At 41.4% G+C, this 19,604-nt stretch overlaps 1 protein-coding gene across 1 annotated transcript in view; it reads left to right on the top strand.

Moving 5' to 3' along the window:
- Window positions 1-19,604, top strand: part of SCFD2 (sec1 family domain containing 2) — a 195,428-nt gene that overhangs the window by 85,543 nt on the left and 90,281 nt on the right. Inside the window, exon 5 of the mRNA XM_083835404.1 lies at window positions 1,049-1,298. Within this exon, the coding sequence (XP_083691530.1) occupies window positions 1,049-1,298 (250 nt within the window). The remainder of the gene's footprint in view (window positions 1-1,048; window positions 1,299-19,604) is intronic.

The raw sequence follows: 19,604 nt of genomic DNA on the forward strand, positions 1-19,604 counted from the left end.
TACACGGAGAAGATCTAATCATTAACAGCTTTTTAAGTGCTAAGATGCTGCTATTGGGAGTGCCTAGGAAAAAACTTCCAGGAAACTAATGAATTTGCTGCCTGAGCAGCAATTAAGTCCAGGGACCATAAGCTGACAAATGAGAATGCAAATATTGATCAGTATTCCATTAAATGAGCACTGCCTACTCCGTATGCTGCGTGGGGCAGGAGTTCAGCAGGGGAAAAGCTTGGCAATGTGTGGCTAGAGACTTCCCAAAACTACATATGAGGACACAGATTACTACTGCACAGGTGGGCCTAATCCTGGCTAGCTGTTGATGTTAGCTCTGTATCTAAGCAACATTCCCTCTTGTAGTTTAAATAACACGATTTTTGTGTACAGTCCTTGCAATCCTTGAAATACGGGGTAGTTTGAGTCTATGCTGCCGACCAATTTCTAAGGCCCAGTTCTGTCATCCTCCGCCTGTCCTGCAAGGTGCCATGGCTGTAGCACCAGAACCAAGAGCAGTTCGGATGCCTAACGTGTAGCGCTTCGGTGTCTCTTCCTTTGGGTGGTACTGGTCCTTCTAGGCAAATACTCTGAGAGTGGCAATAGCCAATGCTATTTAGGGAGTACACACGAATCTGGACTTTTTCTGCTGTCCATTCTCTGTGAACTTTCCCAGCATCTAAGTCTTTTACACTAGGAATGTTGGAGGATGCATCCCTCACCAGTCCTTTCAATGTCCAGTTACAGAGCTGTCATCCAAGAATTTGTTTGTCCCATTTTGAACCTGTTCATTTGGTTTCCACAACATCCTATGTGAAGTTTTGTACTGCAGCATGTGGTGAGCAGTAGGTCTACACTGAGCTTATTCATTGCTTCTGTCATTTCGTAAGCTTCAGTCGTAGACCCCCCTCAGCCTTCTCCTTGACAAGCTGAGGAATCCTAGCATTTTTAGAATTGCCTTTCACCCAAATTCATTGCAGGAGTAGTAACTCATGTTGATGCGGGCCAGGAGTATGTCTGATGCTAACTGATAAGCCCTACACTTTCTGTTTTGCAGAGTATCGGAGAGTCAGAAATGCCCAGCGTGTTGAACCAGTTATTGACAATGATCAAGTCTTACAGTGAGAGGATGCCGGATGACTATACCTGTGAGGACTTCCTTGTCTTGCTGGTATACATGTATTCTGTCGTTGGAGAAATCAAAGGTGGAAAAGAGCTGGACAAAGCCGAAGAAGAAGTGAAGAAGGCTCTAGCCAAGGCTATTTGTGATGAACCAGAGCCATCTCCTTTGTTGCAGAAAATTACAGGTAGGATTCTGCTTGTGCGGTGAGAGCTTGGATGGCAATGAACATGGGAACTAGGAGGAGCATATAAAAGCAGCTTGACTCGCCTGTGGTGCAGAGGGTATGTGAGTAAGCATGAGGATTTCCTGTAGATTTGTTCCATCTCCGATGTTCATGTATGCCAAATGCTGACAGACTGTACTTGAATAGTGCTGAGTCCGATGAAAGCTCTACAGTTTGTCCTTTTTGTTAGAGATTGGCTAAGTTGGTGTGTTTTCATAAGGTAATCTTTTCCACAGTTTCTTTCATTGATCAGTGTAAAGTTGACCTTGGAAAGTCAAAATTAATTCTGGAAATGTGTTCAGTGAACCACAGTTGTTTTGTGAATACTAGGGTCTGGCCTGTCTGGCACAAAAGAAGAAATGTGTCTAAAACCAACATTGAGCTTTTTGCTGAGACGACATGAATGTTGGCCTTTAAAAATAGCACACTAAGACTTTTTTTAGGTGAGCACTCAGAGAGTAGGAAAGCCTTGACCTCTTGCTACCAATGTCACACGTGAGAAAAAAATATTGTTAAAAAAGTTCCTTAAAATGAATGAGCTATGGCTCGAGGGTGGCGTATCTGAATGGCGGAAGAGATCTGTCTTCCTGCTGTGGGTTTTCTTAATGTTTACTAATAGTGAACAGGTCATTGACCAGGTCACCTTTGAGATAGGGAGCATACAAATATAAATCAAAATGTTGTAAGGAGCTTAGCGTTGAAAGCCTTTGCCAAGAATTTGCCTAAGTGGAGAATATCAAGGGCAGTAGAATAAAAGTGCTGTTGGTTATTCTGGTATTATTCTCTGTGGACACTTCTGCTTCAGAATACAGGTGTTCTCTGACTGGTCTGCTGTTGCGTTGAGTGTAAAAAATTTTGTTAGAAGATTCTTAGTGTAGAATGGGCATTTCAGCCATATTTGCATTGTGCTGTTATTTTAATCACCTTGCCATGGTGCCTGCAGTCTGTAGCTGTTTGTGCCTGGCAGTTTTTCATATGTTTTTTTTGACTTTTACTCTCCTCGTTTTCAATACGTACTGCACATCCTAATCCACTACTTGGCGTTTCAATTGCAACTTCAGTGGTGTCTTCTACAGGATAAGGTGCAGTCTAGCCCCTCACTTCTAAATCTCCATGTTCATATTTTGCCTTTTTTCCTGTGATCCTCAGTGTTTTGAATCACATATTTTTTTCTGTTTGTTGCGCCTAAGTGGAGGAAGATCTGAAATCTCTAAAACTTCTGTCCAGTACCAGAGAAGCCACATTTCTACGTACATAGGGCTTCCCTTGTTGCTCGCTGTGGTGGTCTCAGTTTATGTATTTGCAAGCACAGATGGAGATCAAAATACACATGGTGCTTGTGTTATATTACATAACCTGTCAGTAATTCCATAACTGATGAACATACTGTTGTGTTTGATTTTCAATATATATGCTTCCTGAGTAGAAAAATGAATATCTGGGTTTTCTTACTCAGTTTCCGTGGAGATGAGCAGGTGAATGGATGTTTCAGTGCAAAGGTTCTTTAGTTTATGAAATAAAATTTAATTTTCTGTTTTTACACAGTTGATGGACTGTTAGAAGCATAATGACTGAAGTATGATATTCACCTTCTTATGCATAAGTATTTGCTCTGCTATGTGGGACATGGGACTATGAACCTTCAAGTTTATCAAACTTATGGTTTGTATGAGCTGCTTTGGAAAGTTTTAATGTTGGAGAATAGAAGGGTTATTTCATTTTTTTGAAGTATTTGTGGTGAGTTGACTCCAGTCAGCAGCCAAGCACCCACCCAGCCGCTTACTCTTCCACCCCTTACTCCCAGGCAGGATGACATGAGAAGACAGCAGGAACAGAAGTGAAAAAAACTTGCAGGTCAAGATAGGTGAAGGAAAAGAAAGGAAAAAGAATAAGTGAAAAAAAGGCAATCACTCACCACCTCCTACAAGCAGACTGATGCCCATCCAGGTTCCAACCTGTGGCCACTTCAGGAGCTAAAACCCTATTGTCGTCTTCTTCTACCCCAGTTTTCATTGCTGATCATGACATTATATGGCATGGAGTATATCGCTGGCCAACTCAGGTTGTGGCAGCTGTGTGCTGTCCAGCTTTTTGCCCACCCTAGCCTACTTGTGGGGGAGGCAGAATGGGGGAAAAGGAGAAAGCCTTGACACTATGCAAGCACTGTTTAACAATAGCCAAAACATTCGTGTGTTATCAATACTGTTTTAACCACAAATCCAAAACATGGCACCATGTCTTCACTGCTGCTGTGAAGACATTTAACTCCATCCCAGCCAGAGCCACTTTAAAATCTTAATGGACGGTTAAAGCCAAGCATGTCATTGTTACGTTACAAGGTTAACTGCATAACACAGAGCCAGGATCCTTACAACCTTCAATTTCTGTATCTGTGTTTAGCAAAACCACATCTGTGCTTTTTGCACATGTAGATGACAGTATTGCTCCTTGCTTTCATGCCTCTTCCATTTATCAGCATTCTTTATTTTTACATCAAATTTAGAATGACAGTTCTTCTGACATATACACAGAAGAGGAAAAAAACATATTAAAACTTGTTGTCATGATCGAAAATAAGGATTGTCTTGGGGAGGGAGTTACAAAATGGAATTTCTAGGAATACCCCTTTGGTAGTTTCCAAGCCTTTATTCATCCAACAGCTTGTTTTCTCAGTAGGAGTGGAATTTGCTGAATTTGTAAATTGTTATGTTTGCTGAACAGATGAATTGAGAAGACTGACTGAGAAAACACGAGCAGCCTTAGACCTTCTTTCACGTAACCCGTATGTTGCCAGGCCTGTGTTCCACATCCTGCTCCCTTCTGAATCTTAGGCACCTTGCTTGCTGCTTCAGAGTTAAAGCAAACTGGGTTGGGAGCAGCCCTGAGGAGAGGGACCTGGGGGTGCTGGTTGATGAGAAGCTTGACATGAGCCAGCAATGTGTGCTTGCAGCCCAGAAAGCCAACCATATCCTGGCTGCATCAAAAAAAGTGTGGCCAACAGGCTGAGGGAGGTGATTCTCCCCCTCTCCTCTGCACCTGTGAGACCAATATAAGAAGGACATAGGCATATTAAAAATGAGTCTAGAGGAGGGCCACAAAGACGATCAGGTGGCTGGAGCACCTCTTCTGTGAAGAGAGGCTGAGAGAGTTGGGAATATTCAGCCTGGAGAAGAGAGGGCTCCAGGGAGATCTTATAGCGGCCTGCCAGTGCCTAAAGGGGCCTACAGGAAAGCTGGGGAGGGCCTCGTGGTCAGGGGCTGTAGCGATAGGACAAGGGGTAATGGCTTTAAACTAAAAGAGGGTAGATACAGATTGGTTATAAAGAGAAAATACTTGACTATGAGGGTAGTGAGGCTCTGGCACAGGTTGCCCAGAGAAGCTGTGGGTGCCCCATCCCTGGCAGTGCTCAAGGCCAGGCTGGATGGGGCTTTGGGAAGCCTGGGCTGGTGGGAGGTGTCCTTGCCCATGGCAGGGGGCTGGAACTGGGTGGTCTTTAAGGTTCCTTCCAACCCAAACCATCCAGTGATTCTGTGATTCTATGAAATCCAAACTGGGTCTGTGTACCGAGCACCTGCAAGCTTTCTTTCACAGCATAGCAGGAGTACTTAATTTGTAGCGGGGCTGAAAGATGGGGAATAGATGACAGAACCAGTTTCCCCTTTTGGTACAGTAGCTCAGCAGATATAATGCCAAGACATCATCTGCTTCCAGCAGAACGTGCTATGAACTGCACACCCGACCGTTCCTGTTAGCAGATAGAAGCTGGCCTATTGTCATGAATTCAGCCCAGCTCTGCAAGGCAGCAGCAGCTGTGGACCTGTGTTGGTCATGTTCAGGACGTACGGTGTTCTCTCATTATTTTACTTAGTTGGAAACAAGAGCAAAGCTTTGTTGCTCTTAAATGGCCACAAAAGTTAATTGGACCAAAATCTATTTCAGTAATTCTTGGAATCTCTCATTCATGATAAGAGCACAGCAAAATGTTCGCGATCTCTTATTGTGAGAGTTCCATCAAGAGAAATGAGAGGATTAATGTTAAATTGGACTTGTCAGGACAGAAAGCTAAGCCAGTATGCTGGGTAGATGCGAGATATGTGCCTTGGCTCACTCATCGCCTTCGTGTTCCCAAGTGGGCCTGCAGTTCCTGAGCCTTCGCTCTCCGTTCTGCAGTACATCTGCTCTTACTGAGTGGCTCAAAGGAAAGCGGAGCTGCAGGTTAAAGTTTCAAGCGCTGCTAATGATGTACGATCGGACAGTTTTTGTTGTAGTGACAGATAGCAAAATTCATTTTTGCCTTTAAAAAGGCATACAAAAGTAATACTATTTAGGCTGCAAAGCCAAGCACTTCAAAGTTGAGAAATGCCAGTAACTCCGTTTCCCATACAACCATTATTTGACTCCTGTGTGCACTGTAGTGCGGTCTTCAATTTCATGATTACATAGTGTATTTTCTTTGAGCAATTGCTGCTTTCACTGTATGGACTGAACACCACAGAGAACCAGAAAAAAAATATAGCTTCAGTTATTCTTACACATGATGAATAAGTACTGTTAAAGTGCTCTCCATGACTCTCCGTGTGATATTCAGCAAGTACCTTTCGCTGGGTCTCAGCTTGCAGTCTTTGCTTTGTGACTCATTTTGGAGCATAAAGAAGAAAAGCATTATATACGTTTTCAGGTACTAGTGATTACATTTCTTTGAACAGAGAGGACTTTTTGCGCTGCTTCCTCATACACCTTGTGCCTGATGTCTTGGCTTCAGTTTGGTCCCAACACTGTACTAAGGCTGCTTTTGGATTCTTGGTCCATTTAAGCTGAAATTAAAAGCCGTATCTCAGCTGTGGCTCCTCACTGCTGCCTTAGCCCTTGGCTTTCCTTTTCTCTGCAAAACGCGTAAGGTGTGCAATCTTGACAGATACACAGTTCTAGTTTCTTTTGTTGATCACACTGAATCACTTAAAAATAAAATGCAAAACCCTTATAAAGCCATTTCTGTCCTTCATTAAGGTTTTGAGGTCATCAGTCAAAATAATAGTTGGGTTTATTTGAGGTGTCTTTTATTCACGTTATACTTGTTAAGTACAAACTTACTTATCTTTCCTGAGCCTGTGCCTGTAGGAAATTTCCAGTGATGTGCCTGCCTCACAGAACTGGTGCAAACTCCCCCAAATGTGTCTCCTCGGTGCACACGGGGTTGTTTGTACTGTGTCTGTTTTTCTGTGTTATTGTAACTGGATTAGTATTTGCAGCAGTGGAAAAGGAAGGGATTCTCAGAGCTGTTAGCCTGTCCGTATAGCTGGACACACTAGATTTCCCCGAGGTAGCCTAGGCTATTACAGCACTCTGGAGAATACGCTATGGTGCAGCACTTGCGTAAGCTTATATTGTGAAAGATGCATAAGCACTTGCAATTTCCTGGTTTTTGAGTGTTAGGCTTTTCAACCTTATCGTTGCCTGAACATATGTTTTCCAAAATATATATAGTACATCAACATTTGCATTTACACCTTAGTTCATTGAAGCACTGAAAAAATCTCCGAACTGTTAATTAACTTGAAAATGCAACGTGTTAGTCACCCAGCGAGATTTAGGAATATGACAATATTTTTGCGCGCTTAATAATATAAAAATCTATTGGTGGTGTTGTGTTTGATGGAACTGTTAAATAATACGTGTTGTGGTAGACTATCTTAATGCCTTGGGTAATAAAACTGAATGTAACAGTTCCAAGATTTCTCATGGGTGTAATTTACCACAGACATATGTTCTTCATCACAGTTTCCAGCAGAATGTTACAGATTGGAGGGGAAACAGAATAGACCAAAACATAATGGATAATGATGCTTTTCAACTGAATGCTGGATTCGGAGGCATTTTTGGGGGGTCTTTTTGGCAGCTGTTAAAAAAAAAAAAAAGATGTAAAATATCCCCTTTGTTTTTTCATCTGATCTGCTCATGTAGTTTTGTAAATATCCACGCAGAGCCGTGTGCAGCTCAAAACCCATCCAAAAGCAATGCTAATAGACTGAAACTGTATGTTTTCAGCAGCTCTGCTCCGTCTCCTCCATCTGTGAGCCTCCGCGGGAGCCCTGCGGAGCAGCTGTGCCGCGGGTGGTGAGCTCTGTGGGGTGGCGAGCAGAGCCCCCTCGAGCAGAGCCGTGGCTCTGTGCCGGGAAGTGCCAGGTAGCAGCATGTAAGAAGTGATTTTTTAAATTTTTTTTTAGCCCCGAAATGGACTTCTGGACTTTTTTCCTTGTCTTTTCTAAATTCTGTGTGCTAAAGTGTGGATGTTGCCTTATTGCATTAGAAGCATGGTGTCTCGGCTGGAGTATTCTGCTTCCATTCACAGGCTACCTGGTGGCATCATTACCTTACCCCTAGCTTGGCCCAAGTAACATGAATCCTAAAATCAATACTGGCAATAAGCATTTGCGTTCCTCGACAGGGACAGCCAGTTCTCTGAGAGATCAGAAACCCTCGCTGCTGTTTGGCTGTGTTCTTGGCTTCACTGCTGTTTTGAAGCTTCCCAAACCCGGTTCTCTGATGGGTAGGTAGCTCCGGACCTATTTCCTTTGCTGAAGTTATAATGGAGCCCTTCTACATGTCATTGAATGTGCTGTCCCCCTTGTCTAGGGACACAGGAAACCTCCCTGCCCCTTTTTCACAATGCAGAGGTAGCTCGGTTATTTGCTAGTGATTTCGTCTGTCCCCCAGCATTCGTGCAGTTCGGGAAAATATCATGAAACTACCATTGTTTGAAACCATAAAATCCAAGGGTAACATCTGTGTGATTTTAAATTCTACATGATTTCAGAGTAGTTGCTTTTATCAAGAGTATTTCCATAACGTGAATAAAGTTTCCACGAGTTCAGAGAAAAGCTGGCCCAATCACTGCCTTGTACTGTAGCTTATTTCCATGTAATCCATGAGTTTAACAACAGAACTGATAAAAGAAAAGTCATGACTTAATGGCAACCTGTAGACAAATTAGAGGAGAATTATTCCAGTATTTCAATGTAGTATAGGTATTTATACTAAGAAATATAACTGGCTATATTTATCTAAAACAAAGCTGCAACCAAATTGTTTCTTGTTATGATTCGGGGAAAAAATAGAAACATCTAAATTAAAAACCGTCCCTTCTGAGTTTTCAAAGAAATGGAATGCAAGAAATTCAAAGTTCTTCTGTTCTTTATTTTGAAAATTTAGGCAAGTCTTAAGCTGTGCTGTCTTCCAGGCCTTCTCAAGCTCCCATTTTGCCTGTTCGCACTCCAAGAGCTCCATGTTTGTATCATCTGCATAGAAAATAGGAGCAGTGCGCTAGCAGTGCTGGCTCCTGCCAGGGCAGTCCTGCCTGCCCGGGGCACAGGGCTGGTGTAAGGACTGCTCCTTGCTTCCAGGCGTGTGGGAGAGTCTGGCTGCAAATAGGGTTAGCAAATAGGGATCAGTTCTCCACCAGAGCTAACGTTATAAACTAAACTGTTTATGTTAAAAGTTCATAGAGTGGGTTACAGAGGGTGGGGGAATACCTCGACACGTCGAATAGCTAAACATTTTGAATGTCCAGACAAGCTGTTCTCTGAAATACCGATTAGCTCCTTCATGTCGCTGATGCTAAAGGGTCATTTTGAAATCACGACGAAGACTCTTCCCAGCAGGTTCGGCCACGGTTGTCTGTGTGTGATTACGGGCTGTGTGGTTCAGGTTCTTTCTCTCAGCCATGCTGCCTGTCCCCGGCAGTGGGAAGAGATGGCTTTGCACCGTGCAGCCCTCCCAGGCTAGTGTAGAGATGAGGCCAGATCCAAAATGTGAGTTTGTTGCTCAGGATACTTTTTTTTTCTACTGCCCCAGCTGCTTTTATAGGCACCTAAAATACCCCTCCCTCTGGCTGGTAGGGTGTGTGTGTGTGTAAAGCTAAGCATGAAGATGACCTCCTGGTATCTCTGTTATTTTCTTGATGTCTTCTGGCCGTGATCCAGTGGAAAGTATTTGTGGTGCTCAAGTCCCAGAGGATGGTGAATCGGACTTTGCGGCAGGCTGACTACCATTTGTCCTGCCAGGAGCACCAGAAAAACATGAGAAAAGCTGCGTGGAGAGGCTGCGTGAGAGAGCTCGTACAGTTTAACGCTGAGATGTTTCCACTGCTTGAATGTTTCAGTCCTTTGCTTCATGATAACGGAGCAATTGTGGAAAAAATGAGTATCTCAGGATATGTGAAGTGATATCTGATTCATTCAACAGTCAAAGAGATTCTCTGCCTCGGACCCTTGAGCGCTCTAAGACCTCTGTAACTTTCTGTTCTGACCTTTTTCAGGGCTTCTTCCCATTTCTGTTCAAAACCTACAGACATCATATAGGAGACGAGCAAGCTGTATCAGCTGTTGCAGACTTCAGGCTTTGCAGTGCTGCCCGGCTGGATTCCTGGGTTATTTCTCGGCAGCGGGCTCGCAGTTCCCTGAATCCCATGTGCTTCAGTGCTCAGGAGCCCTGGCTGCCCCTGGAGACAGGGAGCAGATCCCACAGCTCCAGTGCTGGAGCGCTCCCCGCTGCACGAGCAAGCGACGCGGAGGGGAGCCTAATGAACTGTTCGGGAGACAAATCGTTTGCATTAGCATTCCGGACTAATTTATATCTAAATTTACATATGTGTATATTTTGCGTGGCTTTAAAAAAAAGAATCAGGCGTGTGTTAAAAAGCCGTAGTACTAAAGGTGAGAGAATCAGGCTGCTGGGATATTTTGTTTGGATTTCACAGCGCACGTTAAAATGCAGGGTAGAAGACAATCCCGATGGAAGCTCAGTGGCCTAGCTTTTTTCCTTTTTTTTTTTTAAAGCTTTCATATGTTGCCTATTTATTTTGTCTTCAGCACCTGGTCTCAGTTGGCTCCAAACAGGATAGTAATTTTCATGGAAGTGTTTATAACATGAAGTCTTTTTTTTCTTTTTTAACATGAGACATATGCCTGCAGCTCTGCAGGCCCCTGACTTGTTGCCAACTTAGCAAGACAGCCAACTGAAACAGGAAACTGATATGGTGCAATTTTCATTAATGATTTATATTATTTTTCAGCATGCAAATCCAATAGCATTTAAAAGATGCTCCTAACATTGAATATCTCTTTGCTTTAAGCTTAAAGTGAAAACAGAAGCTGCTTTAGAATTAGGGAACTTTTCAAAAGGTGCTTGTCTGTGTATGTGGCAAAGTGAAATTCTTTTTTTTTTTCCTTCTTTCCTTGCAAGCCACCTCCTTGCAAAAAAAAAAAAAAAAAAATTTGGCATGTAGTAAAATTATGAGTAAAGTCTTGCTGTTTTGCAGAGCACACCCAGCCTGGCAAACCAGAAATGGTGAAGTATTAAATAGCTGTCAAATTAAATGAAAGACAGAAAGAAAGACAGACAGAACGAAGGAAGGGAGGAAAGAAAGACAGAGAGAAAGAGTGAAAGAAAGGAAGAAAGAAATACAGAAAGGCAGACTCGTCCGTTCCAAGCAATTCCGCCCTGTTCTCTTGATTCCTTGAAGCTGCATCCTCTGGCAGCACACAAGGACAGACAGCATTGCCTCAGCTGGGACAAGGAGCAATAACTTTCAGCTTTAGGTATTTGTAGTTGTTTTTGCCAGCGTGCTCGTGGCGATAATTCTGCCACGCTTTCCATGATATTTTATCGAGGTGAATTCTGCCCTTTGAATTTTGAGCAATCAACCTCCAGGCTAGCAATCTACATGTATTTTAATGATAATGCAATACGTTGAAATATGGTATTTCAAGAAGCAGTCGAGCCCACATGTAAAATGGAGTCATAACGCTGTGCGTTATCACAGTGTGAAGCCAAAGAAATCTCTTGAATAATTGATACAACCCATCCTTTATTTTGCGAAACTATTGCTGTGTTGTTTTTCTTAATATCTCATAGCAGACCCAGGAATATAAATATTCTAGAATGTACCAAATGGCTCAGCAATGTATGACTTTAAACATGCATCATTTGCCCATGCAGCTTACTAGTCCGCATGCCCTATTCTTCCCTCCTCATCTCAAGCTTTTGGCTCTGGACGTCTTCTCTTCATTTGATCAGTATAGTCAAGATAAATTGCTTTCACGTGTACTGTAATTAAGGGTCACGTACCGCCTCTGTATAAATCAGTGTGAAAGCTTACAGTGCTCCTCCTGCTTACAACAGTCCTGAGATCAAGCTTAAGGAACAGATCAAACTATTGTGGTCTGTAGAGCAATGCAGATATAAGGGGATAGGCAGGATTAAATACTTTCATTGATCTGTTAACCTCGCTAATATAACTTTCCAATTCAAAAAACCTTCCTTAGAGTTGTTGTTAGTGTTACAACTGTTTTGTTTTCACTAACATCTAAATGTTGTCACACAATGCAGAAGTTCAAAAGCACAACCTTGTTTTACGTGAATGCTTTCTCACAAATCTCTTATGTAGCCAAGCCCTTGCCATAAACCTAAGAGGTAGATCTGTTGTGGCCTTGTATTTTAACTCAACATGGAGAATGTGCTCTCATATTTCCTTTCTCCTTATTTGTTCTTGTTTAGTTTTAAATTTTATAGTTGAATAAATGTCACCTCTGCTGGTTAAAGTTCAGGTCGAGTTACATTTTGCTGTGACCCTTCTGCTCTGTTTTGCAGATGCTGGGACTGTGGTCTGGCAAGGCAGGAAAGTTCGCAGATCATAGCCTAAGGATTTTTTTTTCCATTCTTTCTTGGATATCCTTTTGTCAGGCAAGGAAAGTAATCTTTGTAAAATTGGATTGAGGGAGTTCTGTCAATTAAGAGTTTTGTGTAAATAACAAAGGAATGTTTGTGTCCTACATAATTTTAGAAAGCATTATGTATCACTTAGGGTAGTTTAGAACCAGATGTCTAATTCTGTTTTAATTTCCCACTTTATTCATTAAAAAAAACATTATTGTAGAAATACTTGCCTGATGAGAGGTGGCAACAGCCAGTCATAGCCAATTAGACACATTTATTTAATGAAAAGCAATACAAATATGTATTTGACATGCGTGGAATTGTGTTAAAGTGAGGAATGCATGGATATAGGTCCTGGACCTGCTGGTTTATTCAAGTGTACTTCTTCAGGCTTAGGTTTCTGCTGCTGCATTTGCATGTTTGTTACACAGACCTGTGTACACCATGTGTACTCATGCAGCCCCAAGACTTTAAAAAGAAAAAAACAAAAGTCAGAGGGAGCAATTAGAGAATACGCAGACATGGCAGAGGCACCCTCATGTTAGCTTAGAGGGGGTTTCTTAGAATGGAGGAGGTTGCATAATAAATATAATAAATAATTATTAATGTTTTAATTAATTTATATAATTAATATAATTAAATAATTATTAATATAATAATATAATAAACACTTGGAAAGAGCCTTGCTTCTAGTAGCTATGCCTCATAGGTGACAATAAGGTGTCACAGAAAGAGAATCTAACTCTTCAGCTCCTTCATCATCTTTCTTCTTCTGCCCCTTTCTGCCATGATCTCCACACTCTCCTCATATTCCCTGCAAGTCCTGTACGCTAAGCAAGGCAAGAATCCTCTGGCAGAAGAAATGACACGGGCTAATCAATTGCATCCATATCTTAATGTTGTCCGTGTCAGGGAACCAGAGTTCTGGCATGCGTTAACTGTTGAGTGCTTAATTTCACAAACTCGCTCTTGTTTCTTTGATGCTTTCAAGCTAATATCCCAAGTAAGCAAACAAAACACGTACAAGCTGAAACAACATTTTGACTGTAGAGAATGATATTATTTTACTGGCAAGTTCCAATAACTTGGCTGCACGGCATAGCTGTCTGCTGCTTGCCCAAGTGAAGTGCTCAGGGCAATTGCAGGTTGGCTTCCAAGTGGACCTGCCTCTTCAGCAGGTAAATGTGCCGGGTGGCTTTTGCAGGTATTTGACAACAAGAGAGTACTGAGGTTTATGAATAATGGCTTGATTGAGATTTTCTGCCTGTATTCCTTTAGCTTCTTTTGTCCCTTCGTGCTATAGCCCTTTTCTCCCCATCCATCTCATATTCCTCCCTGTCCATCTTTTTACTTCTACCCCCGTTTGCTGTCCACTGCCTCATCCTCTCCATTTCCCACATGGATCCAGTCCCCTCTTAGCTTCCTGTTTCATTCATGTTTTTTGTCCACCTCCTCCTAAACCATTTGCTCTCCCCAGGCTCCCACCTGTAGTAAAGGTCAGGTTGCAGAGGCTGGATGCTGCTTTATTTCTGTTTGTGATTATTTATCTGTGCCTTTCTCTTCGCTTCACATTCTGCAAATTCTCCATTCTTCAGAAATGATCTTATAAAGTCTATCTCCTTCCTTTGGCACTTTCCTTGTCTAAAGGATATTTTACTTCTAGTTAATGGCACCTGAGTTACGTTCGGGGTGGTTCCTTCTCATTTCTTCTGTCTTAGGAAGCATTTTTCTGTGCAGAAAATACACATTTACATGGCATATAGTTCAAGAAAGAAGAATATGTAAAAGAGATAATGTATACTCATTTACAGCTGATTTTATGAGGCGAGAAGTGACAATCTTTGTTATTTTTCCTTCCATTTTCCATCTGCTTCTCCAGCAGTGCCGTGTTCCTGGCAGATAGATAGGAACTGGGAATGCCTCATGCTGTCTGTTTTGCAGTAAGAGGGGATTTCTGCCCATTTTAATGCACACATCCCTTCCTTAACGTGCTGCCTCCATGACCTGGGTCTGAGGTGCCCATCTTGCGTGTTGCCTGTACCAGTAACTTCTTCCAGTTTCTTACTTGTAACAGTAGAAGGAACCGCTTGGTTTGTTTTCCTTCATAGCAGCTGTTCGTTTTGCTGGATTTAATATCTGTTTGACTCCGGATTATTCACTAGTATCTCTTTCTTGGTTTCAAGGAGATAAACCGGGATGAGTCATAGAGCACTTATTCCCAGAGATAGCTTCAGCAATAGAAGAGGGACCGTGAATACTTCAGGCAAAAGTACTTGATATTGGGCATAAATGGTATGAAGGTCACTGGTTTTTGTTGTTTTTCCCCCTGCCTAAGTAGATGAAGTTCTCTTCAAACAGGCTGCAGAAATACCAATTAGCGTGCTTCATTCTGAAATGTAATCAAATTTAAAATGTAAAAAATCCCTCTCGGCTACAGTACAGTCGGGGCCCCTAATTATGAAAGGCATATGTTCCCCTCCATCTTTCTTCCCTCCACCCATGTAGATAATCGTCCTTCTGGAATGATTTCTTCTTTGGAAAAATCTTTGTGACGTTCCACTCCTGCTTTGCTCAGAGCGATGCTGTTATCTGTGCATTAGTTTTATGTCGTTGGATTCTCGCAGGATAATACACAAGATAGTTACCCTGATTGCTTGCTGTTTCGTGTGTCATCTGTGTTTTTGGAATATCTCAAGGCCTGTCAGTCTTCCGCTGGGGATTACATCATTTGGGGGTCTCAGCCGTTCTGAAACAAAAGCATACTTCAGTGGTAAGATATGTATGCCCGGACACTTGGCAGTCTTTCAAGACTATAACTTGACACGGAGTTAATCTCAGAGAAATGTATTTTCTTCTATTCATAGTAACTAAACAATTATTTCCATGCGCCTTTTTTTTTTTCTTAATGAAGGGTTTTCTTTACAGATGGTAATTACTGACATAAAATACATTTCCCTTTTTATTTCCAGCCACTGCAGGATTTATTCCGAGGTGGTGATTTTGGTTTCTGCTTAGCCTTTGAAAGTTTTGGCAATGCTGAATTTAAATTAATAATTGTTTCTGTAGCGGTGAGCCTGATCTTGTTTGAAATGTGCCAATTTCTGCATTATTAGCTTGCCTCTCTTTCTGGGGCAGACCTCTGGGGAGAAAGTTACCTGCACCTGCCCAGCTACCTCATCCCGTATCAAATTATAACAGCAAATCACTATCACAAATTGTATCACCCGTCACTTAAGCACCAGCTGTGTTGTGAAGGTTTCATAAGGGTTTAATTGAAACACAACTTGCTGCACTGGGGTGAATTTCATCATAATACAAAAGAGTATAATATAATACACAATGTATAAGAATAAAAACAGCTTCAGAGCTGGTACGAGAAGAATGCTAGAAAAACCAGCAATGCAAATTGGATTGAGAATTTGCTGTGTGCAGACTCCATCTAGACTTCAGTGTTATTCCTAATATTTTGTTACCTTTAAAACACGCGTACTGTATTTAACTTGCCCTGAGGAAAACCTTCCTGCCAGCCTGCCACCTGGGCACCCATTTGGGGCTCTTGGCCAGTGGGTCAGGTGCCAGCTTCTGCACCCACAGAGGATCCAAGCTTGTGCTGGGCATAGCTGCAGCCGAATGTGCTGCCCGCATCGCTCTCACAGACCCACTAGGGAAGGATGGAGCTGAAGTGAAAATGCCTGCTGAATATTCTCAGCATCACCAAAGCGTCTTATTTTCCTAAAATGTTATCTCATTGAATGTTTTTTATCGTGTTTCCCTAATGTCAAAATTTTGTCTTTCCAGTTGAAAGAGGAGTGAGGCATAGAGTTTGAGTTACTAATGTGAACTAATAACAACTGAAGTAAAATGTAACCGAACTAATAATAATAGTTTATTTAAATTTGGCATACAGTGGAAAAACACCAATAAATAAATTACTGTTGTTGAGTGTGTAGGTGCAGATCTATTCCTACATTTGATTCACTAGAAAACTTGTGTGTTAACTTAATAGCTTGCAGGAGGTAAGGTTTCCTCATGATTTTTTAAAGATTTTCCTTTAATATGCAGACATTTCATTAAAAAGAATGAAAAAAAGAGGGGGTGGGGAATTTATGCTCTTATTTCACAGAAGATGCAGACATCATGAGCATAACAGATGGATTCTTTCTGTTTGTAAGAAAGCATTTAAATAAGTGGAAAGGGAATGTGAAAATGTTCTGGGATTTTTTTAAGCCTGGAGCTTTCCAAAAACATCCCTTAAAAAGATTTTCTATCACCTTTTAATTTATCACAGGTTAAAGAAATCATTGTTCCTCTTAATTACATTTTTATCTTGTACGCAAGAATTTTCAAACGTAAAGAGATGAGATGGCCTTAATTCATACTGTTCAAGGGACACTACTGCCAGAAGAGCTCTTTCTAAACAGTTAAGCAGAATTGTGCAAGCTCTTACTGCTGTTGTTTAAGTACTATGGCAAATCTGATTTCTCCTTGGTTTGCATGCAAGCCATGCAGTCAGATATCTAAGTATGCGGGTCATGCAAATTACAAGTTTATTGAAGGGTCAGCGTAGTTATCAATGGCAGCTGTTCATAGGGTCCTTAACAATGAGTTGAAAATTTATCTTTTGATTTGAATGCTTCTCACTCCTAAAAACATTATGAGGTCTCAAGAGCATTACTATTTTTGACTAAGTAGTGGTTATGTCTTTCAGTTTACTTAGGCACCAGACCAAAGTTCATTGAAGTCAATATAAATTCTTCCACTTACATCAGCATGCTTTGGGTCATGCCCTTAATAAACTGTTGTGTTTGCTACCCAAGCTAGAAGAGGCTACAGAATAAAAACTGGTGCTGTACAAACCAAACTGGGTTCAGCAATAGCTTAAAGTGAAAATCCTGGTTCCAGTCAAGCCGGTGGAAGACACAAAAACACCCCACAAGAAGAGTTTGGCTGCATAGGAGCAAATATCATCTACAGTTACCTTTCAACTAACCGACGCATGGTAAAAATGACCAATTTGCCCACACAACAATGTTAGTAATGAGATCCGGGTGGGCAAGGGGTTGCTATTAAGGAATAAAATGCCATGTAAAATTGTAGAGCGTTAGTGCTGATCACTAGGAAGTATAGGATCATCTTTTAATCTTTTAATCATCTTTTAATCATCATGATGAAACAATGACTGCAGACATTTTTGCAGACGTTTTTTATCTAATACAAAGGTGGTGAAGATGATAGTAACAATTAAGAAGCCCTGCGTCAGGAACCTTGAAAATACAATTGGAATTGCAAGTTAAGTAGTCTAAAATTTAGTAAATCAGGTATCGTACTGCATGAAAGTTTCAGAATAAAGAGAAAAGAGGAAACGTGATGTTATGCAACGTTGCTCCATTAGAGAAAAAATGGATGGAGAAAACAAACAAAAAGGTTGTATTTAACCATTTCACATCATTACATAATAACAATAATCCAGGAGAATTTTCAAAATATTTCTATAAGTAGAGAAAGGCAGTACCGTAATATTGAAGATAGTTCAGACAAACAATAAATTCAAGATAGGAAGGTACAATACCAAAGGGAAAAAAAAAAAAAGTAGATGATTTTGAGGCTAGATTTTAAGGTGAGCATCTTCAGTCTCCCCTCTGGAAAGGCTTAGAAAAGCAGAATTTTCTGCATTAAATGAGGGTGGTTTTCAATGGGTTTGTTCAGGCTCTTAATGAACATCACAAGAGGAGTGTTCCTAGGGGTGAAAATCATTGTTAGGTAGAAAAATTTAGTCTGAACTGAGGGATGATACAAATAGTAAAGTGGAAAGATCGTCACTGATGGGTCTGAAAGTGCAAAACCATTTACTCACTTTTGTAGGGCAGAAATATTAGCCTTGTGGGAAACCTTAATTATAGTAAACATGTTTGTCTGCATGATGAATTTAGTTTTACAACAAGAAAAAGCATGCACTGCTTAAGTGTGATTGTTATTAATTTCAATTTTTAAGTGTTTAAAATACACACTTTTTTGAATTATCATAAGGAAATGGAAAGAAAGAAGTAGATATTATGCTAAATTGTTGTCTGCATTCCAGTTCTGTTCCATACTAAATTATTCCCTTGACAAACTGGATAAAAAGTATTTGTGCTTTGGACATTTTATGATTAATCTGCCTCTGTGTTTGCATCTGTGTTAGTAAAAACAGAGCTACTGCTGAAGGGTCGAAATAATCATGCTGCCTTATGCCTGCGGTCAATACTCCTACCTCTGCATACATTTTTTCCGATGTGCATCAAATGTGATGCAGTATGGAAGGCACAGCAGTACGAAATTTTCATTGTGATGAGGAAAATTGCTGCTAAAGGACTTGCTAGGCAAAGCGTTTTGCTTACATTTTATGGAGCTCGTAAACAGAGGTGCCTTGATGTTAATGGTTAGTTATGCTATGTGTCGAGATGAATTTCGGATGGTGGAAGATCCTCAGGAGATGGTAGGCGCTGCTGGCCCGGAGGTGGAGCACACTTAGGCTCCATGGCTACGTGATTTTTTAATTTGCTTTACAGTCCAGATGATCGAGCTGTTTTTCTAAGGAGCTTTTGAACATGATTCACCAGTTATTTTGAAAAGAAGGCCATTGAAGGCCCTTCAGTACAATTTCGCAGTCACTGTGGCCAAGTGCTCCCTTGCAGTCACAGGTTTGGTAGAAGTTGCTCCGGTGGTATTTTGCAGATGCTCCCAGGCGGATCTCAGCTCGGGTTCCTGGCCGCTAACCGTACAGCAGCAGGAGCCCAAGGGTGCACCGTGCCTCGCCGAGGAGATCTGAGCTTCGGGCTCAGCAGAGAGCAGGAGCCGGGCTGTGGGCTCTGCGTGCCCCCGCACAGCTGCCTTGGGTGGGTTGCAGGGTGACTGAGGTGGGGATGTGCAGACCCAGAGTGCTGGCTTTGTTTCCCCACTCCATTTGTTAGTACAGAAGTGAGAAGGGAGTGCTGCTGGTCTGGAAGTCGTCATTATCTGAAGCTTTGCATGGGAATAGAGGGAAGGAAGAGAAGAAAATGGTACTCCAAACACTGTCTTATCCAGTGGCTCCTTTCATAATTTCCTTCACACAATCAATTTGCATTCTTTTACAAGCAGTGACTCACTCCTGTTTTTTCTCTACCAAGAGAATACAGAAGTAAGGAGCTTTTCATATATGCCTTTAGCATCTTCCACACTTCATAAGAAACGTAAGATTTTCTTCTTAGAAAGGCATTGAATACAAGCTTTTATATGGCTTTTCAACCGATAGCTAGGATTGTTCATGCAGCTTCATAGTGTATGTTCTCATTTATGAGTACAAATGATGGTTTATTCTGATAAAGTTGCTCAGTTTATCCAGACAAATGCATACACCATTATCAAGCGTCACCATGAAATCAGCATGAAATAACCAGTGATTCATTCATGAAATAACCAATGATTCATTCATTACTGTAAGTATTAATAACTTCATGTAAAATGTTTGCCTAGTTTTCTTCAATAGCTGCAAGAAAAAAAGTGTATCCTTTTGCAGGATAGTTCAGCAGAAAA

Source organism: Anser anser (genome assembly GCF_964211835.1).
Source record: "Anser anser genome assembly, chromosome: 4".
Taxonomy (NCBI): domain Eukaryota; kingdom Metazoa; phylum Chordata; class Aves; order Anseriformes; family Anatidae; genus Anser; species Anser anser.